Here is a 19,737-nt window from a genome sequence, read left to right as displayed (position 1 = left end):
TTCTAGTCATGAAGTATCTCAGTGTTGCCTCAGTTGATTTAGTGCCAATTCAAGTCAGACTTTAGATGTCTGAGCTAGTAACCGGACCAAATATTCTTGATGAAGCCTTGTCACAAACTCATAGACTGCTGCTTAATACATTTCCAAATAGTTAGATAGTAAAAAAAGGCTGTAAAGTTGAAAAGGCAGCAGAGAAGCAGAACACACATTCGCTGAACTGCCAGAACGGAGATTTAAGTAGTGCATACAAGTCAAATACGCTGCTGCTTCTATTTATTTTTAGTATAGCTTTTAAAAAAAACAAAACCTGAAACTCTTGAAAGACTATGCAATTCCTTAAAATCAATTCTTTATTTCCCATACTTTGAAAATACATGTATTCAGAGAAGCAGGAAGCAGAGAAGTCTATCCAGGCAGAATTGAGACAAGGCTAAATGAACGCATGCTATTCAAGTGCTAATTGCACAAAGATACTATAAACATTAATTTTTCTTAAATCTTTTCAAATATAAATTTCTGATTACATTGCTCTTTCACCTATTGACCAGAAGTTTTCATTACCAATACCATGAAAGTAGAAGATAGAAAGAAGGGAAAAATACTTCTTTCAGTGGAGACAGATCCCGTAGTACCTGCTCTGAAACTATTGGATTAGACTTTACAGGTTTTTAGGGTGGTTTTTTTCATGGGATAAGAATAAGCAGGCAGGAATAATGGTTCGGTGTGTGATTAAACACATACAAAAAGCAACAAAGTAAATTATTTAGAATAGACTCTGTGTCAAGAGTTTAGAGTAAAGCACTTTTGAGATTGGATTCCATCCTTTGAGCCATGCTGCATCACACAGTGCTCCCTTACTCTGGGTTTCTATTTCAGGCAGGATTTGGTTTAGTGCTTAAACTCCCATACTTAGAGTCTACACAGAATTAAAATATCCATTAAATGAATATGCCTTGAACAGTACTTACCAATACTGGCATAACCAGGTGTGGATGGATCTCCTCCGCTGTTCAAGGAAACCATAAAAGCTTTATCAGCAAGATCTGCAGTCTTTGGTAAGTCACAAGGATCAACGTAAAGAAGAACACCACCAAACCCTGCATCTTCTAACAGAGAAAGCTGAGGGAGCAAAACAACATAGATGACTATTAACAAACAAGATGTCAGAACACATTATTTAATTACTGTTGAGATGGAGGCTTTATCATTAGGCTCTCACCATACTATGCTATGTTCAAACAGAATAAAGACAGGTGCAGTTCCAAACTGCTTGTAATAAAAATACAGCAGCTATTCTTTGAAAAGACAAAATCAAAACGCCAAAACACTAATTGAGAAGTCATGTTTCACAATTCATGTCAAAAGTTACTTTCAAGGCCTAATGAACATCACAGCTTGAGTTGGTAATTGTAATTAGCCTTTCCAAAAATCTATAGATCTGGGGCAGCAAATGAGGCAAACTTCCTCAAAGTCAAGGACAAAAAGCATCCCTGCACCATAACTTGCAGCAGACAATAGATCAATTGTGACTGAAATACCTCAGGTTTTCCCTTTCCCTTTCATAGAGAACCGAAAAATATGGGGATTTTTATTCCAAATCAGATGTAAGTGAATTGTAATGTGATAAAACCTGCCATGAAATGAGATGACCTTCCTGTGTAATGCTCTGCATATTTGGAATTGACTGAGACTACAATGACAGAAAACTGTATTAATTTTTCAGACTGAAGTAACTCTGGTATTTAAGGATTATCTTACTATTCACTATGCTCTACTGATGACTTTCAAAATGGCTGCAAATGGTCTGAGGAATGATTGCAAGTATTTGATGTTTCTGGACTACACAACTCTAGGAAACTGAAAACTTGTTACTATACTTCCATTTCTCAGTTCAATTGTCCTTCTCCGTCTGTCTTTTAGACGCTTCATTTTTTTCTGTGTATATATATATATATATTTTCAATTTATCTCCTAGCTGCTGGAATTTTGTTATGCTTATATGTTTATGCACAGTTCCTCATGGTTTTACAAGTATGTCAATTACATGAATATACGGCATTCAGATTAAGCCTCAAAAGCATTTGATGTTTAGTTCTGCTTTTCCTGAAAGTTGACAGAAAAAAAAGGTATAAAAATAGCAACCAACTATTTGCCATTCCTATAAGTAAACACATCCAATATTGTGATTCGCCAAGTTTTTGACACTATAGTCTGAATTCAGATAAACAGATGCAAGTGAACCTGTGAATCACCTGTGCAATCCTACGTATCTTATTCAAACAAGCAATCCCTAGGTGAGAAGGCATAGTCTCCGAGAGAGCTCTGTTCAGATGAACATGAGCATGCAGAGTGAGAACATAAGTGACTAGCACAGGTTTTTAAAAAATTAAAAGGTTTAAAAAAATCACAGATCTTAAACGTAATGCAGGAATAAAAATTTCCAAAATGGTAGGTTCATTTATTATCGTACTGTTGTGCTTCCAGTTCACGTTCGTTTTCAGGTATCCAGCCAGGATTTGACTGCACAATAAAAGGGGCGGGGACGCTATAGGAGAAGCAGGATGCATCATAACTAAATGATGTAACAGCCGGCATTTAAAATAACAATTGTCTTTTCCTCTCCTGCATCCATATCCAGTATCTTTTCATTCACCTTTAGTCTTATTTAATAGCATAGAAGACAGGAAACACAGAAGCAGTCTTCAGTCTTTTTTTTTTTTTTTTTTTTTTTTACGAGAGTTTTAAAAACTTTGTACTTAACAAAAATCATTATTAAATTTCCCCGTTTCACTGAGAGAGAGTAACTACGTGGTTGTTATTCACAAAGTGCAGCAACCACTGCTGCCATGGCTACAATCTCTAGTAAGAAGTTGTGTTGCACATGTGAAATTATAAAACAGCCTTCAGATTTCAGCTATAATTGCTGCTTTTTACCTTTCCAACAGTGACATCACAACTATTCCAACAATAAATGAGCATTATTGCTTCCATTTTCATCTTAAATAAGTCAACACCTTAACAGCCATAAAGTACCCTAGCACAAAGAACCTGAGGAAGGTACACAATATTTTTGTTTATGTGGCTAAAGATTGTAGATTAAGTCCTTCAGGTAAACTGGCACACATCTACTCAAATTAATGGATTATTTTAGATTGTAGAACCAACCAACAGCAGAATCTGCTCCTTACGGTTTTGGTTGTATGCCTCCTCCCTCTCCCAAAGCCACAAACATCTCAGAATAAAATGGAAACAGCAGAACCCTTCACAGGAAAGCAGGCGCTGGTGCCCACTGTTAACCCTTTTGTTGTTTACGGCTGCTTAAATCCTCAGTTTTTAGAGTCACTTAAAAAAACATTAACTCAATACAGTATACTAAATTATCCCATAAAACATTCTGGACTCAGTTTAATGTGAGACACTTGTTGCTTTATCAAAGGCTCTGTCATGTAACTGGGGACAGATTATCCTTGTAAATTCTACACGCCATAAGGTGCCATTAAATTGCCTTTTAAAGATGATGTGGCCGAAGCGGTGAAAAGACACATCTTTATTTTAAGTAGTGACTAGTGATTTTGTAAGCCTTTATTTTACTCAGGGAGATTCTTATATAATAAGGTAATGCCTGAATGTAAAGTGCAATAACTATAACATCAATAGCTTTAAATAAATTAAGAGGGCATCCTAATAACACATTCAAGTTTCTGGACAGGAGAGCAAGATAACTGATCTGGAAGAGTAAACAAAAGCAATTTCTTATACAGGCAGATTGGTTTTGCTCTAACAGGAAAACTCAGAGCTGCTGCTCCATTTTAACAGCACCATCTCTGAATGCTGCAGTGGTCAGACACTGGAATAGGCTGCCCAGGGAGGTGGTGGAGTCACCATCCCTGAATGTGTTTAAGAGTCGTTTAGATGTGGTGTTGGGGGATATGGTGTAGGAGAGAACTTTGTAGAGTGGGGTTGATGGTTGGACTTGATGAGCCCACGGGTCTTTTCCCAACCTGAATGATTCTATGAAGCCATTATCTTTTGTATTGGCTCACAGGTAACAGAGACCAGGTCTGTACTCTACATTTGGCCCAAGCTTTACTGTTGGGCTTTGGCCAGGAACCTACTGACAGATAGGTATTAGGTCAAATACAAGGAAGTTGTGCATGACTCTGCTAGAAAAAAAGAACCAACAAGAAGCCGCTATTTCTCACAGCTGACTTTAATGTTTCTCATCTCACCTGAGGTTAGTGTACACCTGAATAAACGCTTCATCAGGGGCGTTACGTTAGTGATCTGCATGCAGGAATGAACCTACCAAAGAGAATCGACTGCAGCCTCTGTATATGGAACTCCAGCATAATATGTAAAAGTTATCCTTAAACAACTGGTTATAAACAGGGAAGCAAGACAGCAGGTACTGGCCTCAAGTTGTATTTGTTATCTTTCAGCTGAGAGCAGTCTGCCTCGCTGAAAATATTTTCCCTCGGTCTCCTCTTCCCAGCTCAGACTACCCTTGCACATCCCAAGCATCAAAAAGCACAACAACAATCAGGTAATCAGGCTCCATTCTTGTCCAGAGAGTACATTGGACTGGCTACTTGCTAACCACGGAGCCTCAGAAAGATTAAAACCATGCACACTGAGGCATGCAGCTGTTTAAGAAGTACTCTTACTTTCTAGCTGAAAATAAAGCCTGACTGCGTCAGCAGAACTGAAGTTCTGTTCATGGGAGCCACATTTAGGGTTGAGTTTCAGCTGTCATTTCCTGGGCGAAGAGCAGAAAAGCACATCACGCTTTGGTCTCATCTGGATTACTACAAGTAAGAGTGCAGAGACAGCTAAGAAAGGGCTAGCTATTCTTTCAATGTATCCGAACACCCTATCTTCTCTGATCCAGCAAGACCCTAATGGCTTAAAGACAATTAAATGAACACGGCATCTTTTCTCTCCCTTCAGCTGATTCCCAGTAATAGTTCTGTTTACAAATGATTTATAAAGCAGTAGTGCAGGATCAACTGAAGAGATGCATCACAACATACTATATTCCTAAAAGCGATAGTTAATAATGATTATGAACACAGCAGAAAAAAAAAAAGATGACGCAGGTAACTGTGGGTTATATCAACCTACCAATTACATATTAAAATAGTTTCTCATTATTAGTAATTCTTCCCACCATATTTGCAAGTGGTCCCAAAATACAGCTAAACCTTCTCAGAACCGTGCTGTGCACTGCCTAGACATCCTCCATCTTTGTGAAGCCTCTCTGCAATCAGTCACAGTGTTATAGGTGCAGACAGTTACAGTGTCAGCATTGCAGTTTGTCTCCCTCTCTCTCTGCTTCTGGTGAAGGTCATCCCTTCCCTCTCCCCTTTATCCCTTCCCTAAAGTAGTACTGGCTCTGCTTTATAAGGTATAGTACTAGCCCCATTACTGGTAAATATTGCCTCTGTAAGGCTTCTTGAGTCTGCTTTCTATGCTGGTCCATTTATGTGTCTTGATCCACAGTAATGACTGAACCACTGATTAGTTGGCACAGAAGACTTATTTCACAGGAGGAAATATCTCAGTATATTCCTGCAAGTTTAATGAAAATGAGATATTGAGTAAACAAGAGGCAGATCCTGCTAACGCACCACACTGAGAAGGCATTAATAAAATCTGGAGAACTTACCCCTTAATGGAAGGGGGAAAAACCACATAAGAAATCACAAGAGAGAGAGAGACAGATGGAAAAGAATACAGAAACTTGGACCACAAATTAGACACCACAAAATCTAATCTCAAGAAACATAGCAGTGAAAATCCTGTTCACTAACAGGTGTAACAACTTGTTAATTTATCGAATGGTACATTACGTAAGATAACGCAGTTCAGTACAGGACATACTGGCTTACAATTCTATATAATAAGTGACTGTCATCATGGCAGGTTCTATCCTTAGTCAAAACAAGTAGCACTAGCATTATGCCTGGAAAAGTTAATTTAAAATACAGGAACTCTCAAATGCATTTCACCATTTGGATATTCATCGACAAGAGTTTTTCAGCATGTGATAAATCGAACTCTAGCACTGGAAAAAAAATGAACCAGATCTCTTCATTTTCCTATGGGTTCCTGTCTGTTATGTCTTATTTCTAATACCAGGTTCAACACAAATCCAGTGACATTCTCTTATTAGATCTAATTCTGCTTTCAACTATATTACATAAGCCTTCAGACTTTCAATCATTACACAATGGTTAAAATGTATCAGTAAATAAAAGAATATAAACTAGCTGCACAACGGTGTTTAGGATTTCTCTTTTGCCTAGTTATCACGTACTTCAAATTAGACTAGCATAATATTGAAAAGTCTACATCTCATGAAGACCTTTAGCACACCATGCTGCCTTAAGCCAAAAGTGCCTCACGTAGTTCTCATCTTCAGGAGGCATTCATGTGCAAGTATTTGACATCACAGAAAGTGCAAATCTTGGTTGCACCCTCACTCCTCTATGCAGATACTTACATTAATAATTAAGCTGTTCATTGAACCTACTCACATGTTTCTGAAGGCCTTTCTACTGTATCACCACAACGTGGCAGAAAGAGGCTCCTGTGATAATCAGAATCAAAGTAATTATGTCATACACGAGGAGCTTCTGACTGATGTCAGTACCATGAAGATTATATACCCAACCCCTGTGAATTCAGTTATATGAAAACCTTGACATTTCAGTCACAACTGAAAGTTGCAATAATTAAAAAGGAACTAAGAGGCTCTGGAAAGGGGCGCCTTTGGTATACCAAGGCACTAAAGCTTTAAGTGGCAAATTAAGCAAGCATTTCTCTTCTTTCTTAACTCATAACCAATTTTATTGTTAAAAAAAAAAAGTATATCAAAATATGTCTGTGTCTGGCAAAGTAGCATAACCCTAAATAAAGAGATTACACATGCTTTAGCTACAGGCACTTATAGAATGCTTGAGCACGGAAATTTTTTTAGGCTTAATAGAGCTGTTTGCACTCCTTAAATCTGCACACAAAATTACGAAAATTATACTTTACACAATGTCTGCATTATTGCAAACCACGTCAGAGTTCATTAGACAATAAAAGCCTTTAAGTGTCAGCTCCTGACAGTACAGTAAAATTCATACTGGACTATGCTATTATTCTAGCTTATGTCCTCTTCCATAGAACTTCAGGTCAATTCTTCCTCTTCCTAAAGCCAGATTCACAACTGCATTGTTTATTACAAGGCCATTCAGGTGCTAACATAGTAAAACCTGGACATAACACATTCATAAAATAAAAACTTAATGGATAATCCCGCTGATATGGTATTTGCCCCTTCTAGGTAATCCACACAAAAATGCGTGCAGAATTTTATATTTGAAGTCCTAATATATACGGATCATTGAAACAAAAAAAAAAAAAATTTAAAGAAGAAAAACTAATTAGCAAAAAACCCAATGCAATACATACAATAATATTTCAGAGGAAGAAAGAAAATATCTAAGATACACAAAAAAATACATACATGTACCTCTTAACCTATGAGTCTGTTTAAAATCAAGCATATTAAAAAAATGCAAAAGCTGTATCTCCTATTGTCATCACACGTCAGTGGCATGATCGGCATTAATTAGAAAAATAACAGTAACCAGTTTTTAACTACTGCGTTTTTCAGTTTGTAGTGCAATATGAAAAAGACATGGTTCATTATTCTGAGACACAGCTTTACTAGCTGGACAGGATACAAGTTATTAATTACTCTTTTCTACTGAAGTTCCAATTAAAATCATGACGCTCTGAAAGGAACTCCCATCTCATTTTACTAATTGGCAGTACGTAAAATTACCAAGCAAGGGGAAAGTGCCATTTAAACTGTTGGAAGACCTCACTGACATAACATCTTTTTATTTCTGAAACAGATTGCTTGAGTAGAAAAATAAGACTTTGCATACTGCAGATTTAATTAGATGCCACCGTCCTCTCAATTACCTCCTATAATACATGGTACTTGGAAGATACAGTGGTACCACAAACAAGACTCAAGGCAGAAAAAAACCACCTAGGTACACATATCTACATTTTTATACTACTCTCCCAAGTTGCATATTTTTAAACTATTCTTCCAAGTTGCATATTTTTAAACAAGTAAGGTGGCAAAGGTCCATTTTGGCTTTAGCTTCGTTTTTTAATACCACACTTAATGTTTAATCATGCTTCTACATTTCCCATCACAGAGATCCAGGGACCGTTTTCAAAAAAAGAATTCTGTGGCAAAACACTATCTGAAGAGATTTTGGCTTTTGCTGTTCAACCCTCAAGGTGCTGCGTTAAGATAGTAAAAGAGATGGAGGACATAGCCGGTTTAATGGCTGCCTACTGGGGATGATGAAAAGAAGTATATTTTCCTATTCAGCTCAAACACTGTCCTTGTCTAAGGAATGATACTATTGCTACACCGCAACATACAGGGCTGGGAAAAGGATTAAGTTGCATAAAACTTCAAAAAGCTAGAAATGCAGACAATGGCGATCTCATAAATGACGGGCTATTCTTACAGAGGTTACAGAAGGCGGAAAACATATTGCACTGGAATTAAACAAACTACTCCTGTCTTGCAGTGCCATATATGTCAACAACAGAAAATCAAATACGTGCTTTGCATGATGGCAAGACCTTAAAACATTGTTGTGTTGTACTTACTATCAGAGAAACGATAATACGAAATACATTTATTTGTGGAAACACCTAAGATTTTTTCAAGACATTTTTATTAATCACTTTCCAAATGGAAACTGTCATTCACAATTTTCAATTTTCAGAATTTTATCCTTTTTATATCTAAAAATGATTTCTAAGGAGAGGAGATTTCCCTCTTGTATCTGAGTGATGGAGCTGCATGGCAGTGAGGAGTAACAGCTACATTGTACATAAATTTACCATCACTTGTATTTTTAACTGCATTCTTCTCTCAGATTAGTGCTATTCAAGGGCTGCAGACTTTTAAATTATAACCACATAAAAAGTGATTTGTGAAGGTTCATGAACATCAGCTTTTACAAGTAAAAGAATAAGGTAAGTTGTTTTTCCTTACTGCAACTATCTTAAAAAGTAACTACTGGAGGGGAAGTAAGACAGGCTTCAATGCTCCCAGCCCATCAATTTGGAGCAACATTGAATCTCCATAATAGTTCAATCCCTTTTTGTGCTAGATGTGGCCATGAGGAGTCCTTGGAACCCTTCAGCCCCACTAGAAGTGCTCTTGCAGTAAGAGGAGCAACTAAGCTGTCATGCAACGAAACGTGCTTACCCAGCCTTCCCACAGACCTCTCTCACACACCAGTCATCCATTTCCGTATGCATAGCTGACTCTCTTCACTCTGAGGCAAACAAGCAACCCCAAACCCTCAAAGACAGCAACAACATGATCTCAGATGTCCCACACATTCTAATGATGCTGATCTGAATCCCTGCTGGAAAATTATTCCCCATAGCTAGGGATCTGTCTGTGACAGAGCCACCTTTACATTTCCTATGAGCTGTGCTATATTCAAAAGCCACAGAATGGCCACATTGTCTAGAGCACCTGCATTTTGTAAAGAAGCCCAGCAGCGCTGTCTGAACGTGGAAAAGATGGTATATAGCTACAAAACAAAAGAAAAAGGAAAGCAAAGAAAATGCCAGCCAGGCAGTCAGCACTGGGAATCACAGTACACATGCAAGGAACAGCAGCTTATACAGTGCAAAGCTGAGAGAAACTCACACCAACAAAAGGAATAAAGTGCTGAATAAATCAGAGCTACCATAAATTGGCAGAACTCAAACTGGATCATGAGTTTCCAAGCTCTCATGTAGCATGCTGAAACACAATTCAGCTTGTTGTCTACTAGTTTGACTAGAAATCTAGGCAACTAGTCTCTGGACAGCCACAGTAGTTGAGGAATACACCTCTTGAGACGTTTCCCCCCCCCCCATCTCTAAACCAAAAAGCAGTTTGGTTTAATCCTGTAATCCTTGCACAGTAAAATTTATAACATCATGGTCCTGAATATGGTATTAAGCTTATAAAGAACAGAATGTTTTGTCCCATACTTTTTCCTGTTTGCTGTCTGCTCATCTTCTATACAGTTTTATCAAAGAAAAGTAATTTGTTACACATCAGCGGTTTTTAAAAATGGAATTTTTCACAATAGGGTACTTGGACAATTAAACATAAGCCAGATATACTGCCAGTTCCCTGCACTAGATTTTAGGAACTTTTAATACAAATTGAGTGCATACTTTATTGCCAGATCTTGCTTACCACCGCTAAGAAATTCACAACGTTCAATCTAATTAAAAATGAAATTGAACTACAATTCCCTAGAAACAAGGGCTGATTGGACTCAATAAGCTTTACTTAATTTATTTCAGAAACAAAATAATTGAATTGCTTACAGTCCAGAAAAAATGCTTCATTATTTGACGAGTATATAATACAAAGTCTTTCATATTGCTATTGCATTCCTACATCTTCAGGAAATACTATTCACTTTTAAATAAGCATGTAGAGCAGCACGATGTGTATAATAAGTATCATTAAATATTCAGTAAACATTAAAAAGAAGAAACAAACAGACCGGATGAATGTCCAGATGAGCAACCTCCAAAAAGCCAATAGCGTTTCCTAGTTCATACTGAAACTGTTGTTTCTGATTATGATTATTTCAGTCTATGTTTAGACTCTATTATCGAGAGAATATTGCTGAAGATCTGTCATACAAAAAACAATTACACAAAGATACAATTATAATCTTGGTAAATCATCAGGAATAAACTGATTAGACCCTTAGTTGTATTATATGCATTCTACCAAAGTTTTAATCCTAAATCCACCAAACAGCCAATACAGTCACAAATCTGCCAATTTCCCCTGACTTTTTTTGTGTATTTGTTTTCCTACCAGCAAGATGAGGCAATGTCAGCAGATGCAATTTACAAATACTGTTCCCAGCACAGGGCACTTCTCATACAGAGAGCCATGGACATCCCCATCCTGCACCTCATGCCGGGCACAAAAAACACAGGTGGTTTTCTCTGGCAAGGAGGCTGCAACCTCACTGCTCCAGCAGCCGCACTGCTCCCCATAATCATTTAGGGCACCTAGTCCCTACTTCAGGGAGGTCTCAGGTCTCTGCAGACCCTTCCTCCTCACCATTCTTGAACCCAGCAGCAAGCTTCCAGCCAGGAGACACCCCAACCATGAAACAACTTATGGCAGGCCAACTTTTAGTATCAGCTTGGATGTACCCTACAGTACCCGGCTTCGCTTCAGATCTCTTGCAATGGTGCTGCTGAACTACCTGGTGGCTCACACTCAGGGTAGGGCACGTGGATAGCCATTGCTTCCTTTGCACTCTGCCATACTGGGTTTCCACAAGGAGGGTGAACACGTTCAGAAAACAAAACCTTCCCAGAGCACTTTGGCTCCTCGCTGTTGCAAATGTGGTTTCCTTTACATTGAATGAGCAGCCCTTGCCCTGAAGATCTTCCATGAAGCAGCCCACCGCCAGCAGCAGCTCCTGCATTAACATGGCCCACCGCCCCTCACAGGCTGACAGGCCCCACCGCTCCTTCTGGAAGCTTCTGGGTTGCCAGGCAGATTACCTGGGGCAGCGCATGGCTCGGCCAATCCCGCTCGTGCTAGGGGCGGGGTGTTTCCTCATTGGTGCACTCAAAGCCACGGGCTCCCGCTCCTCACGGCCTGGGCCCATGGCTGCGGGGTCTCCCTCAGAAGACGGCCGCCATTGTTCTTGCTTTAGAAAAATATATTTAGCCTGTGGTGTTTTTTTTTCTCTCCTTGTTTTCTGCTAACCATAGCAATAATGACACACTAACAATGCTGTTAACAGGGAGAGGTTAGACTGCAGTACCCTACGCCTTACAGCAAACCGATGAACAGGCTCCCACCCTGCACTAATGCAGAGGACAGGAGCTGAATTCCCATCGGATGCGGTGGCAGCTCCTATTTTTATCTCTTTTAGTTACAAATTGAACCCTGAACTGTCATCCAAAAGAGCAGTGCTTACATTTACGAGTGGTAATACTTCATACTCAGTAAATAGCACCACAAATAAAGTGCAAATAGGTGCATTAAGGGGTTTTTACCTGTCACTACAGTAAGAGCTAGTAAATATATAATGCGTCAATTGAAAATTATTGCTGCCTGTCCATTACCCTCTTTACCTTCCATCAAAGATGAATCTGCATTTTTAATTTTGGAGAATTCTTCATTCTTTAAGAAACCTGTATATTGAGAAAAATCTTGATCACGATTCCCATGTTTTGCCTTCAAAATATGCTACTGGGACGGACCTACAGAGAGTCACTGGAGCCACTGTGGGTGGCAGCGGGGGACAGACACTCGCGCAGGCATTTTTCCTGGTGGTGAGCTGCTACCCCTTTGGTATAGACTGGGACTGTCACCCGCTGCCAGTGGACTGGTATCTGCATCACAGAACTGTCACGTTAAAACTGGTAACCTGACAGCAGGCAGGAAAATTTAAAGATCAAGAACACATAAATCATAATTTTGTTTTACTGAAGTTATTTACTCGTTGGTCGTAGATACATTCAACTGAAGTCAAACCAGATATGTAAATCTGAGTTTTAGTGTACTTGCCTCTGATTAAGTAACGGAGCTATCCTCATACTCTGACATTTATGAGTCAAGTTTTTTGTTAAATTCAAGGCCATACTCACAACAAAATCTCAAGGCAGTCTCATATTAGTCTTAGGAAAAAAAATAAAAATGCTGAAGTGTATCATCTAAGTGCTGCCAGCAACCAAACATCAGTGAGTACGCATCAGGCTTGTTCATCCACTTTCAGGCTACGGAGTTGAGTACCCTCTATTTCTCAGTTACGTGCAGTACGAATCAGTAACACGGGGGTGTGTTTTCAGATGAAGGGAGAAGCAGCCCCTCTGATAGGGAGGGAACAACTACGTCTCAGTTCACATTGCAAGCGTCAGCCTTCTAAAGTCATTCAGCTCACTGCAGACACGGGTGCTCTGCCCGTACGGAAACCCCTATGGCTACCTAGTGGTGTAAATCATCTACTGAGAGTATGGGAGAGGACAGAATCTTGTACCTTAACCTCAGGAAAGGGATCCTCAAATTCTTATGCTGTATCTGCTAGGGGAAGTGCCAGGTGGGCTGAGAGACTGAAGTATTAATACAAGATGTCCTACAACATAGTAAACAGTAGAAGTCTGTGTGTTGCATGCACCTAAAATCCAGGAATGTGTCCTCTTTTGTGCATTTGATTTACCTTAGCTGTTTGTTACAACTGCTCCTGGGGATTCTGGGTCATTACTATTGTTCGCTCAACCTCTGCATTAATTCCACATAATTGCCTGCATTTATGAATGGTTTCCACAAACAATTCTCCAAACAAGGCAGGCTTTGGACATTTAATGGCCCCAGACCACCAACCAAAGCAAAAGTACACACAAAAAATAGAGACAACAATGTAGAAAACACCCTTATGTTGCTTCTAAAATTACCACTTAAATAATCAGCAAGACTAAGGAAGTAAATAAGCAGAGAGAAAGGGAAATACCTACTTGCATAACCCCCACGCACACATCGTGCCCCATATGCAATGTAAACTCATAATCTTTGATTCTCTCAACAACCTGTTCTCAACTTACACGTAGCCCATATTTGGGATATCTTTGGGGTACCTCAAGTATATATTTTCCAGTACCAACACTGAAAGTCAGTAATGTTGAAATGCAAATGGCCCAAGTCATCCTGCCATCTCCGAGACCAAAGTAGGATTATGACTTTACTAGCTCCCTGAATGTAGGTGTTATATTATATCTATCAAGGTATTAGCACATGTTCTCACAACCCACATAACAATCGGTCACAGATTTTTAATTACGGCACATTTGTTGCCTCGAGTAATTACTACGTAGTACAGCTGTTAGATTGTTAAAATACAACTGCCTTCATGAGATCTGTGCAACAAAAAAAAAATAAAAATCCTTTTCACTTATTTTATTATTCTTGCAATTATTATCTTGTAAGCTTCTATGAAAAGCTAAGTCTCTTTCATTTAAAGTACAAAACATACTCTCTGCTCAACTATTTTCTGGGGTATTACATTGTATCCAGGTTTCCTGCTTTTAAAATAACGCCTGGAACATAATATAACAGTCTCTTTAGATATTGTATAACATTGTTATGCATTTTTAAATTTACATTTGGTTTCGTTTTATGTTTCTAAGTGGAACATATAATGATATGGAGTATGCTACATGTAAGCCTCAGGCATATCTATATATCAACTAGGAAAACTGCATATTATTAATTGGCTGATGAATATTTTACTTTCATTTATGGAAAAGACCAATGTTTAACTACTTGGTTAGTCTGCCTTTAAGTAAATCAATACTAGGAATGAACTTATTTATCTTCCTCATTAGAAAAACAGTCACAATCCAGGAATGATAAAAGAAATGATCATAAAGAATGTGCCCCAGTGTATAAAGTTATTTCAAAAAACTATAAATATTAAAGAAGTTATTAAAAACCTTAGCAATAAAAGTTCTTTATAAATTATCAGTACTAATTTCCACTCCTAAGCTCCCCTAGAAATCCCAAAATTAGAAATTTGTCTAGTTTCCATTTTGTTTCATGACTGACATTTCAGCAACTAGAATTTTTTTTCCCAAAAAAAATTTTATTCATGAACTGTGCTACACAGAACATATCATGACCGTAACTTTCACATTGAACACCAGGGTCTATAGCGGAATACGTAATAAAGCAAAGTGCCACTTTGTGTATAACTCAAGTACAGCAAAACTGCAGGAAATCCACACAAAAGATACCTCAGCTGAAAAAGTCAACGTTTGCAGCTTTTGATTCTTCCTAGGTCCTTTCTTTTTCACTGCTTTCCATGCACCACATCAGTAAAATGGAGCTTTGGCTCTTCCTGTGACCTACTAAATAGCCCATTTCACCAAAATGAAATAGCAGAAAGAGCTACATGAAGGAGGTCCAAGGTTGAAGTCCTTGATGAGAACAGGGATGGCAGCTGTATTAGTCTGGCAGTCACAAAGGACTATGAAGTCGCTCATTCACCATCAGTTAAAAAAAAAAAAAAAACAACCCAAAAAAAACCAAACCCAAACCTAACAACCCCCAGCTCTTCTTCAGTAACACTACAATTAGTTCCAGAACATCAATCCAAAATCATGCCCTTGTCTTGTCATAAAATATGGAATGAAAAACATAAAATGTGAAAGAGACATCCAACTTACTGTCATAAAGATTTTAATTTTTTTTTTTTCTGCAGTGATTGGGAAAGGAAGACCCCAATACCAAAACAAGGTCATATGAAAGGTGGTTAAGAAAGATGGGTTAGAAACGCTATTGCTCCCTGTCACTCTTCTCAACTCGATCATGGACACCAGCCACAGTAAAGTCATTTTTGACTTTCTCTGACAATTTTTTGGGGAAGGCAAGGAAAGACCAAAAGAAAACATCTTTCAAAACTTTGCATGTTAAAAGCAAATACAGTTCCCCCTCTGATGGGCCCACTGAAAAGATTTAGCACCGCTTACAGCTCCTAGAACTCCACTGAACTGCCTTCTAAATGACAACAACACAGAATACTGTAGTTAGAAGACGAATGAAAAAGAAATACATTGAAACCCACGATCAATCAGTCTCTGTTACACCACTGTTTTCTCTTGAGACAAAACTTTCAGTAGAAGTCTTTAAAGCATACACAACTTTACTCCGGAAAAAGCAAAAATAAAAACAAAATCAAAAGACTCAAATAAAAGCTCAAGCAGAACACAATATCGTGCTGCAAGGCCATGCAATGAAGGAATGGTCTGACAGACAAATGAAGACATTCGTATCCCCTGGTGTTTAGCACAGCATAGGTATCTACAGAAAAACAGGGAATAATTCCAAGTTCAGACAAGAATTCTTTCTTGCAATGTCTTTGCAATTGAGGCAAGGAGCGAAAACAGCATAAACAGAAATTTCTGTTCTCATTATTTCTTTTTCTCTGGTGACAGATTGGCAGTCATAACTAATCTTTGTACTTAGCATTGCTTGTAACTGGTCACAAAGGTGAAAAGAAAACCAGTTCAGGGTTACAAGGCAGGCTTACTTTTGCATCACTTATTAATGGAAAATGCAACTCCATCCATTATATTTAGAATAGTTACTGAAATTGTTGTGTCTAAGTCTGCAATAACGCTCAGTTTCAGTAAACTTGAACCAGTAAGACACTAAGAGAGTCAGGCTTTGTAACCTTTTATGTGAGCTGAATTCTCTCAGGAAATGGAAAATTGTTTAATATACATAAAATCATTATGATTCTTTTTGATAGTAAATACTAAAGATTAATCCTAAAATAGACAATGTACATAAAGAACAGTCCATTGTAGAAGCACAGACAACTGAGACCAACAGAGAAACAAATTAATTAATGCCCATCTTTCCAACAAGAGTCTATATGCCGACAGGAGACACTGAATAGCTAAGTACTTCTGTTAAGATACTTAAAGCAGGATGACAGAGGGTTTAAAATCTAATTTACCTTTTTGAATTTTTGCCAGCATCTATTAAACTGTCCTTTCAGACAAGATTTCTAAAGAGAATGATCGGTTCGTGTGACGTTTCATGAAGATACTGAGTTTAGAAGGCAGCTCTGACAGTAAAACCCATCTCTAACACAGCTCAGCTCTTTGCACCCCGTAAAATAATCTTTGATTACTAGAAAGTAACTTGAGACTTTGAATTCTGTCTTAGAAACATTTATATTAATTTCAGCTCACAGTCACTGATGTCACCATCTAAAATCTCCTCTGGATTGGAGTACAAACATTTGTGTAACTTCTTCTGAGTACTGCCATCTCTGTAACACCCTTCTTTCAGAAGCCAAGTCGACACGTTGGTGATAGAAAACACACTGTAAAACAGGGCACTAAGTCAACAGGTTCTTACTGGTTTCTAGAAAAGTGGATAAGCACAATCTATTAGAATGAACTGATTAATTTACCCCAGCTGGAGAAAGAACTTTTATGTAAGAGGTCTGCTTTCCAACAACAAGCCCAAATTTTTCTATTTTTTTGACCTGGTATTTTTTAGAACACTTGCTGCTGTGGTTTTTTTCTGAAGACCCAAGCAATTTTGATAGGGAACAAAATAGCTGTTATTTTCCAGATGGCACTGTTAACTAACGATCAGTCTTCTTGAATTAACCTATTTACTCGGATGCCCTTCCACAGCAAAATGGTCAATAAAATTATTTTTATTTCTCTGTTAACACGCAGCATTAATCTGGGAGGGGGGGTGTGGTGTGTTTAAAAAAAAAAAAAAAAGGCATTTCAACTTTCTGGTCTGCTTTGAAATGTGTTGATTGTGAAACTCAATGTTTCAAGAAAGGTATTTTGAATCGCCGATCTCCTAGCAACCAGAAGGCAGCAGAGGCACACGCTTGAGATCAGGTGACAATACAAAGTCTGAGAAATCCTCTCAAGCCATTTGCTCAATTACACTCACAGCTCTGAGTTTCCAAACCTGTGACAGATGTAGTTCTCTCCAACGGCTCTCACTCAGCCTCACTTTTGAGAGATGCAAAAAGAAGAGATGAAGCTTTCTAGGGTGACACCAGTAGCTGTGCAGAACGCAGAGCTGAACTGTGCTCATGCAATGCTAATAAGCGGATACTTGGAGCAATGTACAAACCCTCTTTAATAATAAGATAACCCTGCTCTATTTGCCTCCAGAAATAGCAGATAAAGCACATATTAAAAGCGAAGAATTCAGAGAAGATACTTGTTTTTTACTTAAAAAATGTTTTGCCTATGATGTTTCCTCCATGTATTTCTGCTCTTTAATATTGATGAAATTATGGTATATTGCTTATTTATTCAATGATTAATTCCCATAGCCATATGCCTTCCAGGTCTATATGCAGCTTGTGTTCAACTTCATTTATAATACATAAATTTACTAATACGTACAAGAGTTCTATTGAAGCAGTAGTAAAATTCAAAGTCATATATTATCACACTTGTATTACTGACGTTATCACTTCATATAATCCTTCTTCCCCTAATTTCATAAAGCAATAAACATCATGTATTATCCATCAGTATAAAGATCCCAGACGGTTTTTGGCTAGGAAGTCGATGTACGTGGATTTCAAGATAAAAGATACCTAGCTTTGTACATAAATAATTACTAGTAAACTGATTTCCAAAATGAAGGCGTATCATTTGTTACCAAATTGACTGAAATGTTAACATGGTACCATTCCAAAGACTTAAGCCAACACCAGAAGATACAAAAGGAAGTGTTGTTTCCTCTTTGAGGACAAGACACACATCTGCTTTTAAACAGGTTAGGGGTTTTGTTGAGGTTTTTTTTAAAGGGGTGTTGGGTTTTTGTTTGATTTTTTTCCTTCCTCTTGGAGTGTAGTTAAAGAATGTAATAACGGCAATGTTAAAGGTGTCTTTTTTCCCTAGCATTTATAAACATCTTCAGAGGCAAACCAAATCATCATGTAACATACCTTGACCATGAGACACCAACTACCCTAATACCCAAAAAAAAGCTTAAAATCTACTTGGTTGTTATTGAAGGAGCACAGACTTCAAAAGCTCTAGTTCTTACCACACTGTCTATTAATCTTGAGGCCAAGAGAAAAAGCTTATCTCTTTCTAATGTCCTCAAAGGGCGAAGACTAGCGCGTAGCATGCAGCTGGTACCCTCATCATTTACTCTGCTCTGTTCAGATGTAGACCGAAGCTGGAATATTTTGTGGGTAGTTTGTTATATCCATTTTTGTTTTGCAATAAGTGGTAAAGCATTACCAGAGTTTTAAATACACGCTTTCCCTGCCTTCCCAAATATTCAATTCTGCATGAAGAAATAGTAGGTATGTATCAAGTAGAACTCATCACCACAAGATATTGTAGAAGCAAGTATAAACAGACTCAGAAGTGAAACATACCAATTCATGGAATATTCATGATGATAATTAAATCAGCACACACACATTATCCACTTCAGGAAGTCACAACGCCAATGTCTGCCATTTTTGGGGAAGGTATACCAAAAAAAAAAATAAAATTATTTTGTACTTGCTTGGCAACTCATACACCTCCCCTAAGCGTGAGCCATGTCGGGTAAGGGTAGCAGGCTGACAGAGGACATTTCTTACGTTATGTTCTCATAGTAAACAATGGAGACTTTTTTCCGGTCAATAAGAACTTCTTGACAGAAGACTTAAGCGGACGATCATTTTGGGTGAGCGATTGTGCACGTCACCATGACAGTTTATGGTAGCAACATTTCAACAATAACAGGACTACGCTGTGGCCATGACCTTATCGTCGTATGAGTTTTACCTGAATAAACACCAGACGTGGCTTACTTTGCTAAAGGGGACTCGATTCTGTCAAACATACAAAGGAACACACTTAAATATGTTCTTTATATTAAATAAAGGGAGTTTTAATGTGTTTAAAGATAAGGCTGTGTTTCTATATTCTTGCAGAGCAAGAGAAGAATGCTAGAAACTTCACTATCAAGCTTCTCTCTCTAGTGAGAAATAAACTTTGTCATGTTAATAATCAAACTAAATTTGTCATTAAAACATAGGTTTTCCAAAAATTAAATAATGCATTCTAAGTTTTATTCTGCTTGTTTGCCAAACAGAAAAAGGGAGAAAT

The 19,737-nt window shown here is 38.0% G+C and overlaps 1 protein-coding gene across 4 annotated transcripts in view; it reads right to left on the bottom strand.

The window, feature by feature from the left end:
• Positions 1-19,737, bottom strand: part of NAALADL2 (N-acetylated alpha-linked acidic dipeptidase like 2) — a 477,589-nt gene that overhangs the window by 171,118 nt on the left and 286,734 nt on the right. For all 4 annotated transcript variants that reach the window (XM_063339333.1, XM_063339332.1, XM_063339330.1 and 1 more), the window contains one exon: positions 969-1,119. In XM_063339333.1, the coding sequence (XP_063195403.1) occupies positions 969-1,119 (151 nt within the window). The remainder of the gene's footprint in view (positions 1-968; positions 1,120-19,737) is intronic.

Source organism: Chroicocephalus ridibundus, chromosome 6 (assembly GCF_963924245.1).
Source record: "Chroicocephalus ridibundus chromosome 6, bChrRid1.1, whole genome shotgun sequence".
Lineage (NCBI taxonomy): Eukaryota > Metazoa > Chordata > Aves > Charadriiformes > Laridae > Chroicocephalus > Chroicocephalus ridibundus.
Note: the sequence above shows the minus strand (reverse complement) of the source record. Positions and strands in the feature narration are given on the sequence as shown.